The following is a 19,460-nucleotide window of genomic DNA, read 5'->3' on the forward strand; positions in this document are numbered from 1 at the left end:
ACGGAACAGGAAGTTCTTGTCAGGATCATTAAGCAAGGAAAAGAAATAAACCTTGTCTAACTCAGAAAGGAGAAAGGTAAATGATCTCATTTTGCATATGGGCAGTTTGACTTAATCTTTATGCAGAAAATCCTCCACATTACACCAGAAAAATAATAGAACTAAAAAGCGAATTCTAGAAAGTTGGAAAATGCAAATCCACAGACACGAATGATTTGCATTCCTTCACACTAACAACAAAATATCTCCATGGCTCTAGATAACATGCGTGGCTGTCTCAGAGTGAAGTAAAACAGACGGCTAGAACTGGCTGAACAACGAGGAGAATTTCAAACTAATGAATCAAGATGCCCAGATGTGTGTGACCTCAGTCTTGACAGTTACAACACCTCATGTTCCAGTATTTTTTTCTACAGTTTTGCACCTTGGTCCATGTTCTCGCTGGCTCCCACCTGCAGTGGAATCAGTGGAAGCAATCTCAAAGATTACATAGAGACGTCAAGGTTTCCAATGACAAATTTTCATAACCTGAACTTCTTTACTCCCAAATCTGTACTTGCATCTCCCCAGAAAGTGCCTAATGTGCCTGAGCTTTATTATATCCCCAATTTTTGTAACTGGTCCCACAAGGCATTCTAGAGAATACAATAGAAACCAGAGTGCTGACGATGCTGTATATTCCCCCTAAACTCCAGTGAAGTGAATGTGCCCCAGGAGCTCTGCTCTGTTTCTCTGCAGATTTCAAGCTTCTGTTTCCCCGATGAGCCAACACAGACACTGCTCTCCCCTCATACATTTGCTCCACCTTCTCTAAGTTCATGCTCTTATCTCGGTTTATCCTCTCAGCTCTTCCTGGAAAATAATTATCAGATGGAACTTCCTGTCCCCTCAGCACGAACCTGCCGCACTGTACTGTCCATCTGGTTGTGATGGTTGATTCCCCTTGGTGTGTGCGTTACTCTTTACCTTCAAAGGCATCTTATTCAAATCTCCACTCTTCCTTTTTCATCCTCTTACATTATTTGTTTCCTGCTGTGTCTTTCCACTAGCATTAAACATGATCTAGTGTCCATCCAGGAGATTCTGAAAATCTCCCTAGGCATGTCCACGTGTCCTGGCATATGTTACCGGAAGCAGCTGGGTGCAATGCAGAGGGCAGAGGACCAGATACAGGGAGAACTGAGAGCCCAGAACCAGTTCGGGGTCTCCATGTCACACAAAAGAGGTGGACAGTGAGGAGACATCCTGTGAGACTGTTCCTCAGGGACAGAACTATGCACAGAGATCAGCGACCTGGCAGATGATATGTGTCCCCCAAAAGAAATTGGGACTGAACCCGCAAATGCCCATTGTGCATAATCCCTGTGTCATCGACTCACTCTTAGGTGGGGCCAATAATTCAGGTATGAATACTCTGCCTCATGAATATGCAAATGAGCCACAGTGCACTAGCTTAAGTAGGGACCTGTCTGTGTCCTCAGCACATAACATCATGCCTTCACCCACAGAGGCCGGACAGCACCACCCTCAGCATGGACTGGAGCTGGAGCGTCCTCCTCCTGGTGGCAGTGGCCACAGGTAAGGGGATCCCCAGCCCTCGGCTGATGAGGGCACCAGGGCCAGTCAGGGCTCTGCAAACACTGATGTCTCCTCCCCACAGTTGTCCATGGCCAGGTCCAGCTGGTGCAGTCTTGGGCTGAGATGAGGAAGCCTGGGGCTTACGTGAAGGTCTCCTGCAAGGCTTCTGGATACACCTTCACCAGCTACTATATGCACTGGGTGCGACAGGCACCAGGTCAAGGACTTCAGTGAATGGAAAGAATTGATCCTAAAGATAGTGAGACAAGCTTGTGCAGATGTTCCAGGGCAGAGTCACCATGACCGCAGACAAGTCCACCAGTACAGCCTACATGGAGCTGAGCAGTCTGAGGCCTGAGGACACGGCCATATATTACTGTGCGAGAGACACAGTGTGATGACCCACATCCTGCGAGTGACAGAAACCCTGAGGGAGAGGAGAGCTGTGTGGGGCTGAGGAAGGAAGAGAACAGTGTCCTCTGACTTCCTCATACAGAGACAGAAACCTGAGACTATAAGTGACACTCTCATGGGAATACCTGGCACTCAGTGAAAGTTGTCACGAGTCCAGGTGTCCTGAAGGAAGATGAGGGACAGTGTTCCCTGACAGGTTCCTGTAATTTGTCATGGCTTCTTCATAGGACACATATGCATCTCTCTAGTCTCTGGATGAGGGAAGTTAGTTCAGGCATCATCTGGGATTAAGTGTTGGTGTCAGATTCAGGGTTTGGACTGCAGATCCCCCAGCCATTCCTCCCACTTTCCCCTGTTTCTGAAAAGGGAATGATGCTTCAATATAGGTAAGTATAAAGACTGAAGTGTGAATTCCTACTGCCCAGTCTGAGGTCCAGCATTAAGCACATGACCTTCTGGAAAGATGATCCCGACTCCTGGTAGCAAAGTCATGGTGACGGGTGACCCTGGTTCTAGCACAGTCCCCCTCAGTTCTCTTCTGCAGGGCTCAGCTCCTGAAGAGGGCCCTCCGCTCTGACCACAGCCCCCAGTGTCTCTGTCCCTGGGGCAGGACTTCTGTCCTCACACACGGGGAGCACAGTGGGGAGACCTTTGATGACGTGCGACCCAGGTCCAGCCTGTGTGACTTCCCTGTCCCTGCTCAATCATGGTACCACACACACGGAGTATAGTCTACAGACATTGCCTCCTCACAGTCTGGAGGTCAGAGGAGGAAGTCAGTCTCCCTGGACAGACATCAAGGTGTTGGCAGGACCACAGATGTCTTGGTGCTTGGGCGGGTGCCGGTAGTCTGAACACGTGTGCTCCTCAAATTTACATGTGGAATTACTAACCCCACAGAGGACTGTGTTAGTGTGTGGGGTCTCTGGGAAGTGCTGGGTGGTGAGAGCAGAGTCCCCATGAAGTGGATCAGATCTTTTCAAAATGAGGCCACAGAGACCATGGGTGCCCCTTCCCGCATATGAGGACAGAGTGAGAATTGCCAGATACAAACTCCAATGAGGGCTCTCACTAGTGGTGACCATGCTGGCACCTTGAATTTGCATTGCCGCCTCCAGAACTGTGGGAAATACAGCGATGTTGCTGATATAAAACCCAGGATTCATATTCTTCCATAGCAGCCTGAGCAAAGTCAGACAGTGGTCTGCTTCTGTGTTTCCTGGTTCAGGAGCTGCTTTCCTTACATCCGGACTCATGCCCCATTCTCCATGCCCACAGCCTGGAGGAAGTCACCTCACATCAGCAGTCACGCTGCTTCCTTTCTCTCCTGGAGTCTAATCTCCTCTGCCTCGCTCTGGCGTGAACACTTGTGGCTGTATTAGGAGTGTCTCAGATAAAAGAGGAAGCCATTTACCTCAAGACGTCTAATGGTCCTGGAATGGCAATGTGCCTATTCCCCTGGTACAGTCACAGCTTCCGAGCACAGAGTGAGTGAAACAGCCCTCCGAATATTCACATCCATCCCACAGGCCAGTTCCACTAAGCACATCCCAACATCCCCCAAAGCTGACTCATTAAAGCATGACCCGAAGCCCGAAATACTGAAGAGCATCATGTCCGAATTCCCAAGTGTAATCTCTAACTCAGGTGTCAGTGAAGATTTGGGTGGATGCACCCTGGGCAGAATCCCCTCCACTTGCAGACCTGTTGTCCCTGAAGACCAATTACCTCATTCTAAAATGCACCGCAGGGCAGGCAGATGGTCACAGTCCAGACCCCTCCCTTCCTAAGAGAGGAAATGAAGTTAGAGAGAAATCACCAGCTGAAGATGATTCTAAGTGCATCTGAGAGAACTCCATTGAGTCTTAGGACCTGAGGATGAGCTGCTGTGGCTCAGAGCCAACCTCTGGGCTGTCGCTCTGCCCTTGGATCCACCTTCCTGGGTCCTGAGGAGCCATGTGATGGAAGAGGAGCCCACTCATCACCTGTGTCCTGCCAGGAGACGATTGAGGCTTGACGCCCCTTTTCACTTTGTTCTCTCTCTGTGACTTGAAAATTGTCTTCCAACAATTGCCGTTTCTGAAAGGAAGGTTTTAGTTAAGACCCTTGCAATTAAATATCACCACAGCAGAGAGTCAGGGAAACTGCTGGAATCAGCAGAGGCTGCTGGGGACTTGTGGACTAGGGGCAGAGGGCAAGCTCCATTGATGGGAGTAACTTAAAGGGGACGTGTTTCGCACAGGAGGGACAATATGCCTGTACCGGGAGGGACGCCCCACTGAATGCTGGGTAAGGGGAGGGGCCGGGCGAGTCTCTGTTTCTCTGTGGGGCTTTGAAGGAAAGTGTGCTCAGGACACAGTGGGTCAGGTCCTGTAGGGGGTCAGGTCCTGCAGGGGGTCAAAGCCTGCAGGGGGCACACAAATTCCATGGACTTGTGTCTCAGCCCCAGCAGCTCATGCAGATGGAGACTCAGGGCTGGTTTCCTGTGTGATCTGTGGCTTCCTGTCCATGTGGCAGTTTCCAAGGGAACCTTTTATATTTATCCTTCTCTGCACACCCTTGACATTTCTAAATGCACAATGCAGTGTTTTGGGTTTTTTCTTTCTAATGAGGGACACATTTCAGACCTGCACAAAATAGTCACGTACAGAGTCAGAAATGACTCTGGCAGTTTTCACCAGGCTCAGAGTCCTGAGAACGCTCCGGGGACACCCCTGAATCCTTTCCAATCAGACTCAAACAGGAGCCCCTGGTGGTGTCCCTGACACATAATACTTTTGGGTCTTCTCAGGCCATGGTAGAGACCAGGCTGTTTTCAGGATTTAAAACCCATTGGATTCCACCTCTAACTCTCGTGATGTCAAACGTGTACCAACATGTCTCAGCATGGGTCCTGCGTTCTTTTACTTAATCCACTCTCTTTCTCTTTAGAATTTTTTCCTTGCATTTCCCTTAGTTTGGTCCCTAAAAATAGTGAGTGTGGTGTCCATGCTCGAATTCTCATGACTCAGGAGCTTTACCTGGAGCTCAGGTTGGCAGCTTCAGACACATTAGGAGAGGCAGATGGGACTTTCCCCCTCCTCACTGCACTGCACAGCCCTATCGTCCTCAGTGTGGACACATTGGGAAGACAAACGACTATCCATAGCCAAGTGGACAAGTTGTCTGGTAAACGTTAGATGCTATGGAGGACGCACCTGGTGCAGCTCCAACTATCCCGGAGTCACCACCTGCAGGGGTGCTTTGGGGAGGACCTGCAGATGGGACCCTCAGATGTGCTGTGTGATCTGGGTGCCATCAATGGAGGGGACGCACTGGGCAGGACACAGGATTTTGGGGAAGCCACAAGGACGGCCAGTCTAAAGTCTCTGGAAACCCTGAAGCTGCTGTCCATCACGGGAATCCATGCCATTCGGGTGTGTTTGGTTCAGCCCACATCAGGTTATTTAGGATAAATTCCTGAGTTAGAGAACATGGCTGACACATTATAACAAACCCTGGAAAATACCTTGACAGCAACAACTGGATTAGTGGTGACTGAAGAAATGGACAGTGGAGCCCAGCCGTGTTTCCACAAGAAACTGACCGTTGTCTGCAGCACTCTGTGTTTTTCAGTAGAGCAGGTTCATGTCACCAAAGACATTTACAGAAGGGGTTGTGGTCAAGGCCTTACGAAAAGCAGTTTTATGGATGGATTACATTTAAAAAATTGTTTTTAATTATTTTCAAGTATACGGCCCATTTGTTAGACATTTATGCCATTTATAAAACGATCTTCCTAAGTGCCATTTCTCTCCTCTGGCTCGCCACCGAGCTGCTACATCAAGGCTAACTGCATTTCCTATGCTGTGCTCCCCACCACCACGTCCATCTACCGACTACTCATTTGTACTTCTTTAACCCTTTACCCCATGATCAAGTTGGACTTATTCCTGGGATGCAAGGTTGGTACACAATCTGCCAATGAATTAATGTGACACTTCGCATTAGCAAATCAAAAGATAAAAAGCATATGATCATATCAATAGATGCAGAAAAAGCATTTGTCAAAATCCAGCCTCCATTTATGATAAAACCTCTCAGCATAGTGGGAATAGAAGAAACATACCTCAACATACTAAGAGCATACGTGACAAGTCAACAGCTAACATCACACTCAATGGAGAAAGGCCAAAAGCCTTTTCTTTAAGATCAGGAACAAGACAAGGATGTCCACTTTCACCACCGCTCATCAATATTGTATTGGAAGTCTCAGCCACAGCAACATGGCAGGAAAGGGAAATAAAATGTATTTGAATTGGAAAGAAAGAAAGGAAACTCATGATTTGCCAATGACATGATACTATATACAGAGAACTCTAAAGATTCCAGCAAAAAAAAAACTCTTGGGGGGGATTAATTTTGCTTAAAAATCCCACTGCATGTCTTTAGGAAAACACCTACACTTGTGGGGTTACAGAAGCTGTCCGACCGTGAGAGCAGGCAGAGGGAGAGCTGGCGGGTGACGTCCCCAAGTCGTCCTGCAGTGGGAGGAGGGTCCAGCACGTCGTCCCTCCAAATTATCACTTCGAGGACGTCTAAGTCCCTGAGCAATGGCCCTCCCCAGTGTCCCCTCTGTTCCCAGTCCCAGCTGGAGAGGCTCACAGGTGTGTGCTGCCAGCACTAGCCAGGTGAGGGGATTAGAGGAGCAGCAGCTGGACCTGTCCTATGGGGACCCCCTCTCCGTGGAGGTGACGGCTTCCTTACGACCAATGCACTGTGCTTGGAGTTTGTGTCAGGAAACATGGTTGTGCTTGTTATCGTGGAGGATGTAAAGGATCAAACGTACGGCTTTCGGACAGTTTAGACTCATCTCTGTTGTCCTTCACCACGAGCAGTCAGGGGGCGGAGCCCGACCTGCCTCCCTTGTCGTAGAAAGAGCTTCAGCCGAGCGTCCGATTCCCTTCTCCTCATTCTACCTTCCACAGAACAGCAGGAGAAACACGTCACGCAAGTTCCCCACCGTCCATAACAAGAACCGCCTCCCTCCAGGTGCCACTAAGAAGGTTCCGGCACCATCTGAGCACCCGTCACGATGGCCGTCGTCACCCAAATTTCTGCATCTGCTCAGGACGGCTGAGGTTTCCCCCACGAAGACTGAGGCTGTTCCCCGGCTCCCGTCTTTCTCTCTGAGCTCCCCCCAGATCCTCCTCTAAAGGCCCGTCCACAGCATGGAGGCTTCTTCTAACATGCATCTCAGCACCGTTCCACCATCCTTGCCCAGCCCGATTCCAACTCAGCGTCCACCTGATGTATATGTTACGGGAGCATTCCCATTGCTCTATACCGATTGCATTGTCCATGTGAACTGCTATAAAAAGTAACAGAGATGAAGAGGCTTAATGAGACAGCTGGAATTAACTTCACACAGTCCTGGGGGAGAGAATCCATGGTAAAGACCACAGACTCAGCATCTTGAGGTCTCACTTCCTGGTTCACACATGGCCTTCTGTGCCCTCACTGGGAGAAGTGCTCCCAGACATTTAAGACACTGGATTTTTGAATGATTAACTGTTTCTAGTTGAGCTTTTCTTCTTTCTAGGGCTGTGCCCTCGGGACACCTATCACAAGGGCAGACAGATTATGATCTCATACTTTTCTGGGGCATCTGAGTATCCAGCCTTCGGGGTGCAGCATCTATGATGTCACATAGCTGATATTTTGAAGGGAATTTACTGCTTAGCACTTAGCGCAGCTTGCTTGTCACTGTGGCTGCGTGTCATAAGAAGAATAACATTTTATCAGGTCTCTCCATCTACAGGCTGAGCGTTGGCTTTCCTCGTAGAGCCCAGGGACAAGGGACACACCAAAACCCCTCAGCAGGTGCGCAGACTCACGCGGCGCGGACGCACTCATCGAAAGGAGATTCAGCACTGACCCGTGTGAGTCCGCGTCACACCACACGCTGCATTTCCAATTATGACGCTGAGGATGTAACATGGACATCATGTATGTGTGTGCGATTCCAACTGTACACGTCATCCTGGCGTGGCTGTGGCTGACAGAGCTCTACCACAGCAAGATGACTACCGTCCAAGTGCACTTATCAGTGGACAGAGAAAGTTAGAGCCACAGAGAGTGACACTCAGATGGGCCCGACGCCTGCAATACACCTGTGACCCTGGTTCTTACACGTGCTCTCCGTTAGCCCTGGAAGGCAGCTAATCCCACACGCGCTCATGCAGGACGCAGACCTGCACCTCACTGAGCACGTCCACTCTCTCCTTGAGGTGGCCCAGGAGAGTAGTGGGGTGCAGGGGGGAGCATGCAGGGCCAGACACATGAGTTCACTCTTACACACGTGCACTCTCGACACCACCGAGCTCTCTGTGGTCCTGTTTGGCCTTGTTCACCTGTGATGCAGGTAAATGATATCACATCCCGTGACTTACGTGCATGAGTAAAATGAAATAAGATGATGGTGCTAAGTGTTTAAGTAACACATGTCACAGTAAAAGTCATATTTCACCAAACAATCTCATTGTCACTATGTGCTCAGGTACATCCAGGCCTGCTCTGGGTCTCTGCCCTCTCTGTGGGTCCCCAACCCCAGAGCTCCTTATACATCAGAGCACATGCAAATAGGGCCCCTCTGCTGATAAAAGCCAGCCCAGCCCCGAGCCTGCAGCTCTGGGACAGGAGCCCAGCCCCGCGATTCCCAGGTGTCCCCATCCCAGGATCAGGTCTGAACACGCACGCCGCACCATGGCGTTTGGGCTCAGCTGGGTTTTCCTCGTGGCTGTTTTACGAGGTGACTGATGGGGAACAAGGGACACTGAGTACGTGAGTGGGTGTGAGTGAGGAACAGGGATGTGTGACAGTTTCCTGACCCTGACGTGTCTGTGTTCACAGGTGTCCAGTGTGAGGTGCAGCTGGTGGAGTCTGGGGGAGACGTGGTGCAGCCCGGGGAGTCTCTGCGACTCTCCTGTGTGGCTTCTGGATTCACCTTCAGTAGCTACTACATGTATTGGGTCCGCCAGGCTCCGGGAAAGGGGCTGGAGTGGGTCTCATACATTAGTAGTGATGGCAGCAGCACAAACTACGTTGACTACATGAAGGGCCGATTCACCATCTCCAGAGACAACGCCAAGAACACGCTGTATCTGCAAATGAGCAGCCTGAAGGCTGAGGACACGGCCGTGTATTACTGTGCGAGAGACACAGTGAGGAGACTTCAGTGTGAGCCCAGTCACAAACCTCCCTGAGGGAGACAGGAGGGGGAGCTCTGGACACCAGGGGGCGCTCAGGGTACACACAGCACAGCACACACAGACCAGCCAGCAGCAGGTGCACAGGGAGCTGGGGAAGGGGCTTCCTGTTGGGAGCAGCGATTTCCTCTCATTCCTCTCAACTGCCTCCCAGGAGAATTACTGCTTCTTTGTGGCTCTAATTTTCCACATTCTCACACAGATGAGAAATGAAGAAGTAACGTGTCTGTAAATGGAAGATCAGCAGTGCCTGGGGACCTTTCCTGAAGCAGCTTTCAATGTGTCCTTTCTGATTTCATGACAGAGAGACCACCTAAGGGCTTTATGTCCCTGAGGCTGGGAACTGTTTCCACACAGAATGAGACACAGCACAGTGCAATGACCTGTGTGCTGAGCTCAGGCTCTGCCCCGACAGACACATGCTGTCCCCACATGGGCCTCCCTTCAGACAGGACACGTGGCCACAGGGGTAGAATCAGCCCCCCAGGACTCTATCCAATGCCGTTTCTGTCCTGCCTACAACACAGTACCCTCCAGGTCTTCACTTACTCAGGTGGATTTTGAAATCCTCCCAACATGACCAGTTGTCATCTACTGTCCTAATTTCACTAAGTGAGCTCCATGAAGCTGGATCGCAGCTCAATCTCACAGACTCCGCCCAGACCAGTCACAGAAGAGGGATTTCGTGCATATATGGCATTCACCTGTCCCTAGTTCATCTGTTATCGTTAATCTAACTCGTTTGTCCATTTGTTGACCCCCAGGCAGGTTATACTCAGGGAGTCTAAAGGTGACTTGCTTACCTTACGTGTCATGCACACTTATGATTCAAGGTCACATCGGCACTACTAAAGGACAGTTCTGTGTCAGGTGGGGACACAGCTGGCTACTGACCATTGGACACCACTAAGAACTCAGAAACCTTATGAGAGAGGACATCGTGATGGACGCACCTATACAGAGCACTGTGTTGGACACCTCATCGGTGACTATGCTGAGACAGGATAAGGGAACTCGTTGGATGTGCTGGTCAGTTCTCATGTCTCTTCATTTCCCAACGTTCCTGTCCTAGTGGGGTGGGACCACCACACCATGCCCTCACCTAGCTGTTCCTGCCTCCTGAAAGCCCAGTTTTAAATACCATCATTCAGAATGCAAACTCCAACATGCGAAGTTTGAGGGTCACAATTCAGTCCATAAAATTACACCTGTGGACTCCAAAATCCACGGCTCTCCCTCATGTAAAATGAACTCTAATCCAACATCCACAAATGTCTTACTCGTTACAGCATCAACTTAGAGTCTAATGTGCAAATTCTCATCTAAACATCATCTCATCAGATCCTGGTGGATCTTGACGTATGATTCATCCTGAAGCGAATGTCCTCTCAAAGTATGGCCTTCAAAATGTGACGATGGGGCAGCCAGAGGGTAGACATTCCCATCCCGAAAGGGATAAAGAGGAAAGAGAGATTAGGGGGCGAACGCTGGTCCACACTCCAGCAAGGCAATCCTTCCAGGCCTTAAGGTTGGAGATGGTCCGCTCCGGCTGGATGCCCCCACTCTGTACCCTCCGGATGGTGGTCCCACCTTGCGGACCCACTGAGGTGCTGACTCACGCTCTGTGCCCCAAAGAGAAGTCTCGCTGCAGCTCTGCTGGGCGGTGGTCACACCTGCATGCTCCGCTAGGTGGCAGTAACACCTGAGCTTGGCTTGGAGGTCATGTCACCTGTTAAATCTAATGCGGTGGCTGAAGACTCTGAAAGCAAGGAGTCCTCCCTGATGGTCTCGAGTCTCCTCCAAGGCCGTTCTTCCCTTTTCTTAAACAGACTGTGTCCTCACAGCCAAAGTGGCTTATGATCCTTCTCTGTAGAATCCAAGAGGCCTGACCACCTTCCTTCATTCTGCCCCACGAGTGCATCCCATTTACTTCAGAATGACAGTGTTTGTGCTGGAAGAACCACAGTTCTAATCCTGGCTGGTGCAGAGATGGCTGATGAAACTTGCTGGTCATGCCCATGAATTTTTCTATCAAATTGTTTTTCAACAACATCTTTCCTTCCTGCTTCATAAGAAACGTCACACTTCTGGCTGCATGGATGGGCTGGCACCTTTCAAGTCCCCGAGTTCTGATTAGCACTCGATGTCCACTGCCATCTCCGATCCATCAGCCTTCACACATATTTTACTGGAAGCAGCAGGAAGAACCAACCACTCTGCCCTTGCTTAGAAATCCCCGCAGCTAAATACACACTTTCACTGCTCACAGCTCTACCTTCCCCCAAACCCAAACCCACCAGCCAAGCTCTTTGACACTTCGTGACAAGGTCACGTGTCCTGCAGAACCCGGGCCATGTTTCTCATTTCCATGGACACCTCACCAGAACGGCTCCCAATGTCGACACCCCAGCCACCGCTGTCCTTATGACTGTGTTCGCTTCCCCCAGGGTGTGGGAGCTTCCTCCACGGCTCTCCCGTCCTCTCTCTGAGCTCTCTGCACAATCACCCGTAACACCCCTCACAGCAAGCTTGGAATTTTCTAGCAGGCACTTAAAGTCTCCCACCTCCTACCCATCATCTGGTTCCAATCCACTTATACCATCTTTGGTGTTTATTCCAGCAGCACCCCAGTACCACAGTCTGTCTCATGTGCTGATCACAAAGACCAAAGACTAGGTAGCTTAGATGACAGTAATTTATTGTCTCATGTGATGGAGTGAGGAAATCAAGTTACGGGGTCCAGATACATCGATACCTGGTGAGAATTCTTCCCCACAGGCAGACAGCTGACGTCTAGGTGCAATCTCATGTGCTGGAGAAAGTGAGAGATGTGTCTCTTTTGCCCCCTCTTCTCATAAGGCCACCAGGTCCAGTGGATGAGGACTCACCCTACAGTCTCATTTATCCCTGACACTTCCTAAGAACCCTTCTGCCATACAGTCCATGGTGTGCTAGGTTTCACCACAGGAATGGTGGGCGTACAGTTAACACATAGCGAGATCCCAGGGTTAACTGTGAGCAGGTTCACTGACCAGAGGATGTTCATCACCTTCCTGGTTATGTCGGCACAGGCACAGGTTCCTGACAGCAGTGCTTACGAGACGTCCTCACGCAGAGTCCAGTGCCTCTCAGACGTGATCGTGGACCTCGTGTCCCAGCGCATCCTGGAAGCCAGGACTCTGCGTCTCCTCCCGCCTGCTCTCAGCTCCCCCTGGGACAGAGCTCTCATGGGTTGGCTCATGTTTCAGGGGTGACAGTTCCTGGTGTGGGTTTGCAGTTGCATCTGCTGGGTCCACCCAGTGGCATGAATACCCTTTATAATGGGGCATCACCGGAGGTCAAACAGGTCCCTTGGCTGTAGTATGTTCTGAATTCTAATTTCCTGGGAGAGACTTGACATTGCCCAGATGTTCAGTGATTTCATGTCCAGTGATGTCAGTCCAGGGGCCACTTACACTTGGTGAGATCGATCCCTACATCTAGTAACAGCACAAATAGAACCTCTGAGGGAACCTCTGCTGTGTGTGTCTAATGTACTGAATAATAAAAGTGGACTTTGTTTCAAGTCAGATGTTCTGTATCTGCATGTATTTTAAGATGTAACCTTCAAACAGAGGGACCTAAAGGATAGAGAATCTCCCTCAAACCCTCGAGACCTTCTAAACTCAGGGAAGAGCTAACTGTGTCAGGCCTCTGTCAGCCCCAGGGCAGGGGCTCCCTGGAGGTTCACAAAGCCCTTGCTTAGGATCTCCCTGCACCGGAATTGGGAGCGAGCGAGGCCAATTCACTATATCAAGAGGTGAAGCCAAAAGCATATGGTGTCCCTGAGGGAGCATCCTGAAGTCAGGGCACAGACACTGTGAGGTCATGCCCTCTGAGCCCAGACAGGACCCTCCCCTGCAGCATGGGGGGCTGGGCTGCAGGGGGCGCTCAGGACTCAGGCCGCAAGGATTGTGCACCCAGAGTAGGTGCAGAGGGAGTGGGCGAAGGGATTCCTCTGTGGGCCTGGGGCTTCCTCTTTCCACAAATCGTCTAAATTTCCAGTTAGACAGAGATGGCAGAAGCAAAAATAGATGTTCTATTCCACAGGACCGTTTGCCAATCTTGAGAAGGCAATGAGAACCACACACCAAGGGGCAGGTCTGAAGCTTCTAGACATCTGAATTGTGAGGAGCTGGTGGCAGGGTGTGTTTTACCAGGTGTGACATTTAAGAGACACCCTGACCCAGGAATACGAGGTGTGATATCAGAGCCCAGATAGATCCAGTCTCCCTATGTCACTCAAGGAGCATGCACAGTGAGGAGACGTCCTGTCAGACTCGATCCTCAGAGGGAAAAGCTCTGTCTGCAAAGAGATCAGGCACCAGACAGGGGCACATATGCATGACAAGCATTTGTACCTGGGACTTCATGTGCTCATTGACCATGCTTTCCATGTCATCGACTTCTCTCAGGTCGGACCAACTCTTCAGCTATGAATACTCTGCCTCATGAATGTGCAAATGAGCTGAGGTCAATCAGATTAAGTAGGGACCTGTCTGTGTCCTCACAGCACCCACCATCACGCCTTCCCCCACAGAGGCCCTGACAGCACCACCCTCAGCATGGACTGGAGCTGGAGCGTCCTCCTCCTGGTGGCAGTGGCGACAGGTAAGGGGAACCCCTGCCCTGGGCCGATGAGGAAACCAAGGCCAGTCAGGGCTCTGCACCCACTGCTGTCTCCTCTCCACAGGTGTCCACGCCCAGGTCCAGCTGGTGCAGTCTGGGGCCGAGGTGAGGAAGCCTGGGGCCTCCGTGAAGGTCTCCTGCAAGGCTTCCGGATACACCTTCACCAGCTACTATATGCACTGGGTGCGACAGGCACCAGGACAAGGGCTTGAGTGGATGGGAGACGTTAACCCTAACAGTGGTGGCACAGACTACGCACAGAAGTTCAGGGGCAGAGTCACCATCACTGCAGACAAGTCCACCAGCACAGCCTACATGGAGCTGAGCAGTCTGAGGCCTGAGGACACGGCCACATATTACTGTGCGAGAGACACAGTGTGACGACCCACATCCTGCGAGTGACAGAAACCCTGAGGGAGAGGGCAGCTGTGTGGGGCTCAGGAAGGAAGGGAACAGTGTCCTCTGACTTCCTCACACAGAGACAGAAACTTGACAATATAAGTGACACTCTCTCGAGCACACCCGGCACTCAGGGAAAGATGTCAGGAGTCCAGGTGTCCTGCAAGAAGATGAGGGACAGCGTTTCTTGAAAGATCCCTGTCATTTGTCATTGCTTCTGCAGAGGGCACATATGCACCACCCTGGTCTCTGGATGAGGGAGTTAGTTCAGGCATCATCTGGGATTACGTGTTGGTGTCAGATTCAGGGTTTGGACTGCAGATCCACCGGCCATTCCTCCCACATTCCCCTGTTTCTGAAAAGGGAATGATGCTTCAATATAGGAAAGTATAAACAGTGAAGGGTGAACGCCTACTGCCCAGTCTGAGGTCCAGCACCAGGCACATGACCTTCTGGGAGGACGATCCTGACTCCTGGTAGCAAAGTCACAGTGACGGGTGAGCCAGGTTCTAGCACAGTCCACCTCAGTTTGCTCCTGCAGGGCTGAGCTCCTGAAGAAGCTCTTCCCCTCCTACCACAGCCTCCTGTGTCCCTGTCCCTGGGGCAGGACTGCTGTCCTCACACACGGGGAGCACTGTGGGGAGACCTTTGATGATGTGGGACCCACGTCCAGCCTTGTGACTTCCCTGTCCCTGCTGAATCACATTATCACACACTCAGAGTACAGTCTACACACATTGACTTTCACAGTCTGGCGGTCAGAGCAAAAAGTCAGTCTCCCTGGACAGACTTCAAGGTGCTGGCAGGACCACAGATGCTCAGAGGTTTAGGGGGGCTGGATTTGAACACGTGTGCTCCTCAACATTACATATTGAAATTTTATCCCCACAAAAGACCGTGTTAGTGGGTGCGGTGTTTGGAAGGCGCTGGATGACAAGGCCAGGGTTCTCATGAAGTGGATTAGCACCTGACTAAATCAGGCCGCAGAGACCATGCATGTCACTTCTTCCACCCGAGGACACAGCAAGAGCAAACCAGATATGACCCAGGAAGAGGATCCTCCCCAATGGTGACCATGCTGGCACCTCGATCCTGGATTCCCACCTCTTGAACCTTGAGAAGTGAATGGTTGTTAACATTAAATTACTCAGAAGGTTTTGTTCTCTTACTGCAGCCTGAGCAAACTCAGACAGTGGTCTGCTGCTGTGTCTTTCCTGGTTTAAGAGCCGCTTTCCTTACATCCTGACTCATGCCCCGTTCTCCAGCCCCACAGCCTGGAGGAAGTCACCTCACGTCACTGGTCACATTGCATCTTTCCTCTCCTGGAGTCTAATCTCCTCTGCCTCGCTCTGGTGTGAACACTGGTGGCTGTATTAGGAGTGTCTCAGATAAAACAGGAAGCCATTTACCTCAAGATGTCTAATGGCCCTGGAATGGCAACGTGCCTTTTCCCCTGGAACAGTTAGAGCTTCCGAGCACAGAGCGACTGAAACAGCCCTCCGAATGCTCACATCCATCCCACAGGCCAGTTCCACTGAGCACATCCCAACATCCCCAAAGCTGACTCATTAAAGCATGACCTGAAGCCCCAAAATACCGAAGAGCATCGTGTCCAAAGTCCCGAGTGTAATCTCTAAGTCAGCTGTCAGTGAGGATTCGGGTGCATGCATCCTGGGGCATAACCCTCTCCACCTGTAGACCTGTGGTCCTAGAAGACAAATTACCTCATTCTAAAATGTACTTTAGGGCAGGCACATGGTCACAGTCCACACATCTCCCTTCCTAAGAGAGGAAATGGAAGTTAGAGAGAAAGCACCAGCTGAAGATGATTCTAAGCGCATCTGAGAGAACTCCATTGGGTCTTAGGACCTGGGGATGAGCTGCTGTGGCTCAGACCCAACATCTGGCCTGTCGCTGTGCCCTCGGATCCACCTTCCTGGGTCCCGAGGAGCCACCTGATGGAAGAGGAGCCCACTCATCACCTGTGTCCTGCCAGGAGACGATTGAGACTTGACATCTCCTTTCACTTTTTTCTCGCTCTATGAGTTGAAAAATGTCCACCAACAATTATCCATTGGAAGGAAGGTTTTACTGAAGACAGTTGCAACTGCAGTATCGCCACAGGAGAGAGTCGGGAGCACCACTGGGAGCAGCAGAGGCAGTTGGGGACTTGTGGCCTAGGGGTAGATGGTGGGGTCAGTTGACAGAAGTAACTAAGAGGGGACATGGTTTACACAGGAGGGTCCATATGCCTGTACCGGGAGAGACGCACCACTGAATGCTGAGTGAGGGGAAGGGCCGGGCGCGTCTCTGTTCCTCTGTTGGACTTTGAAGGAAATGTGTGCTGAGGACATCAGGGGGTCAGGGCCTCCAGGGAGGTCAGGGCCTGCAGGGGGCATACACACCTCAAGGACTTGTGTCTCAGCCCCAGCAGCTCGTGCAGATGGAGACTCGGGGCTGGTTTCCTATGTGATCTGCAGCTTCCTGTCCTTGTAGCAGTGTCAGAGGAACCTGTGTACACTTACTATTCTCTGCTCACCTCCAACATTTCTGTATATAAAATGTTCACGTTCTTTTGAGTTTTTTATTGGTAAGGAAAGACACATTTCTCACTTGCACAAACCATAGGATTTCACTTCCAGAGGCAGAAATGACTCTACCCATTGTCACCAGGAACAGAATCCTAAGAAAGCTTAAAATACTTGCCCGAAAAATTAGCAATCTGAGGTAGAGCAGAGACCCTGCTGAATCCCTGATGAATGTACCTGGATCATGTCACAGCCATGGTGGACACGGGGCCAGTGTCAGGATGGACAAAATCCATTAGATTTCAAAACTGAGCCTCGTGCTCCTAAAACCGTCAATACGTCTCTGCACGAATCCCGTGTTCTACTCCTTTAATCCATTTTCTTTCTTATTAGTTTTTTCTTTTTTTGCTTTCCTCTTTATATACTGTATTCCCTTAAAATAGAGTATCTGTCATGACTCAGGGTCTTACCTTGAGCTTACGGGTGTCACCTCCAGGCACATGGAAAAGGCTAATGGGACTTTCGCCCTCATCATTGCACAACCGTCCCCTGTTGTCCTCTGTGTGGACACATTTCAAAGGCAAATGACTATACATGGCCAAAGCTACAAGCTCGTGCGGTGAAGATGGAGTGTGATGTAGAACTGACCTGGTGCTGCTGACACTGTCTGCGTGTCACCTCCTTCTCCTGTGCTCTGGGGGACACCTCCAGATGGGACCCTCAGTGTGCTGTGAGTTCTGGGAAGGACCCGTTGTGTGGAGAGCCTAGCCAGGTCCCAGGTTCATGGGCACAGTCACCGGGAGGGCCAGGCTGTCAGCCTCAGAAGAGCGGAGCTGCCGTCCACCGTGGATCCATCCACTTCTGCTCCCTTTGAATCAGCCCCGAGCAGGTTATTTAGGATGAATTCCTGACTTAGACAACGTGGATGAACGATTCTAATTAACACTGGAGAATACGTTGACAGCAACAAGTTGATTAGTGTTGATTGAAGAAATGCAGATGATAAACCAGCGGTGTTTCTGCAAGGAACTGACCATTGCCTGGAGGATTTTATCTTTTTCAGTAGAAACTATTTTATAATATCAATGACATTTACAGAAGGATTGTTAGTCAAGGCTTCATAAAAAGTGAGTTGAGGGCTGGATTATTTTTGCGTGAACATTCTATTGCTTTTCATCATGAAACACCTACACTTGTAGAGAAAATGCTGAGGGCTCAGGGAGGCTGCAGACGCTGTCAGGCCCCAGTGCAAGTCCGACCCCGAGAGCAGGCAGAGGGAGAGCTGATGGTGACGTTCCCGAGTCGCTCCGCCGTGGGAGGAGGGTCCAGCACGTCGTCCCTCCAAAGTTCCACTCCAGGGACGTCCACGTCACCCAGTAGTGGGCCTCCCCAGTGTCCCTGCTGTTCCAATTCCAGGCTGCAGAGGCTCTCAGGTGTGTGTTCCCAGCACTAGCCAGGTGATCAGATTCGGGGAGCAGCAGCTTGGCCTGTCCCATGGGGCGCCCTCTATGTGGAGGTGACAACTTCCTTAGGACCAATGCACTGTGCTGTTTTTTTGTCGGAAAATGTGGTTGTGGTTGTTATCGTGGCGAATGTAAAGGATCAAACGTACATGATGCGAACAGTTTAGCCCCGTCTCTGCTGTCCTTCACCACGAGTCGTCAGGGGGCGGAGCCTGACCTGCCTCCCTAGGCGTAGAAAGAGCCTCAGCTGAGCGTCCAATTCCCTTCTCCTCATTCTACCTTCCACAGAACAGCAGGAGAAACACGTCACACAAGTTCCCCACCGTCCATAACAAGTTCCGTGTCCCTCCAGGATCCACTAACAAGGTTCCGGCTCCATCTGAGCACCCGTCACGATGGCCGTCGTCACCCACATCTCTGCATCTGCTCAGGACGGCTGAGGTTTCCTCCACGAAGACTGAGGCTGCTCCCCGGCTCCCGTGTTCCTCTCTGAGCTCCCCCCATATCCTCCTCTAAAGACCCGTCCACAGCATGGAGGCTTCTTCTAACACGCATCTCAACACCCTTCCAGCATCTTTGCCCAGCCCATTCCAAAGCAGTGTTTCATTTTTACGTATCTCTTACAGCAGCACCCCATTTCTCTTTACCGAATTTAGTCCATGTGAGCTGCTATAAAAAAGTAACAGAGATGAAGCGGCTGAGAGAGACATCTGGAATTAACTTCACACAGTCCTGGGGGAGAGAATCCACAGTAAAGACAACCATAGACTCGGCATCTTGAGGTCTCGCTTCCTGGTTCACACACGGCCTTCTGTGCCCTCACCGGGGAAGTGCTCCGGACATTTAAGACACTGGAGTTTTGAATGATTAACTGTTTCTAGTTGAACTTTTGTTCTTTCTAGGGCTGTGCCCTCTGGACACCTATTACAAGGGCAGACAGATTATAATCTCATGTTTTTCTGGGGCACCTGAGTATCCAGCCCTCGGGGTACAGCATCTATGATGTCACATAGCTAATATGTTGAAGAGAATTTACTGATTAGCACTTAGTGCAGCTTGCTTGTCACTGTGACTGCGTGTGATAAGAAGAATAACATTTTATCACGTCTCTCCTTCTACAGGCTGAGCATTGGCTTTCCTCGTAGAGCCCAGGGACAAAGGTC

General features: G+C 50.7%; 1 pseudogene and 2 gene segments (V, D, J or C); all 3 read left to right on the top strand.

Annotated features, from left to right (window-relative positions):
• The first annotated feature begins 1,532 nt into the window (after positions 1 to 1,532).
• Positions 1,533 to 1,976, top strand: LOC120615942 (immunoglobulin heavy variable 1-46-like; annotated as a pseudogene).
• A 6,695-nt stretch (positions 1,977 to 8,671) lies between these two features.
• Positions 8,672 to 12,493, top strand: LOC120615936 (immunoglobulin heavy variable 3-74-like). The segment is given in 3 exon segments: positions 8,672 to 8,782; positions 8,884 to 9,194; positions 12,311 to 12,493. Coding segments are annotated over 3 exon segments (540 nt in total).
• Positions 12,494 to 13,801: 1,308 nt separating this feature from the next.
• Positions 13,802 to 14,288, top strand: LOC120615935 (immunoglobulin heavy variable 1-46-like). The segment is given in 2 exon segments: positions 13,802 to 13,889; positions 13,972 to 14,288. Coding segments are annotated over 2 exon segments (363 nt in total).
• Positions 14,289 to 19,460: the final 5,172 nt, after the last annotated feature.

The sequence above is a fragment of the Pteropus medius genome, unplaced genomic scaffold (genome assembly GCF_902729225.1).
Source record: "Pteropus medius unplaced genomic scaffold, Ma_sr-lr_union100, whole genome shotgun sequence".
Taxonomy (NCBI): Eukaryota; Metazoa; Chordata; class Mammalia; order Chiroptera; family Pteropodidae; genus Pteropus; species Pteropus medius.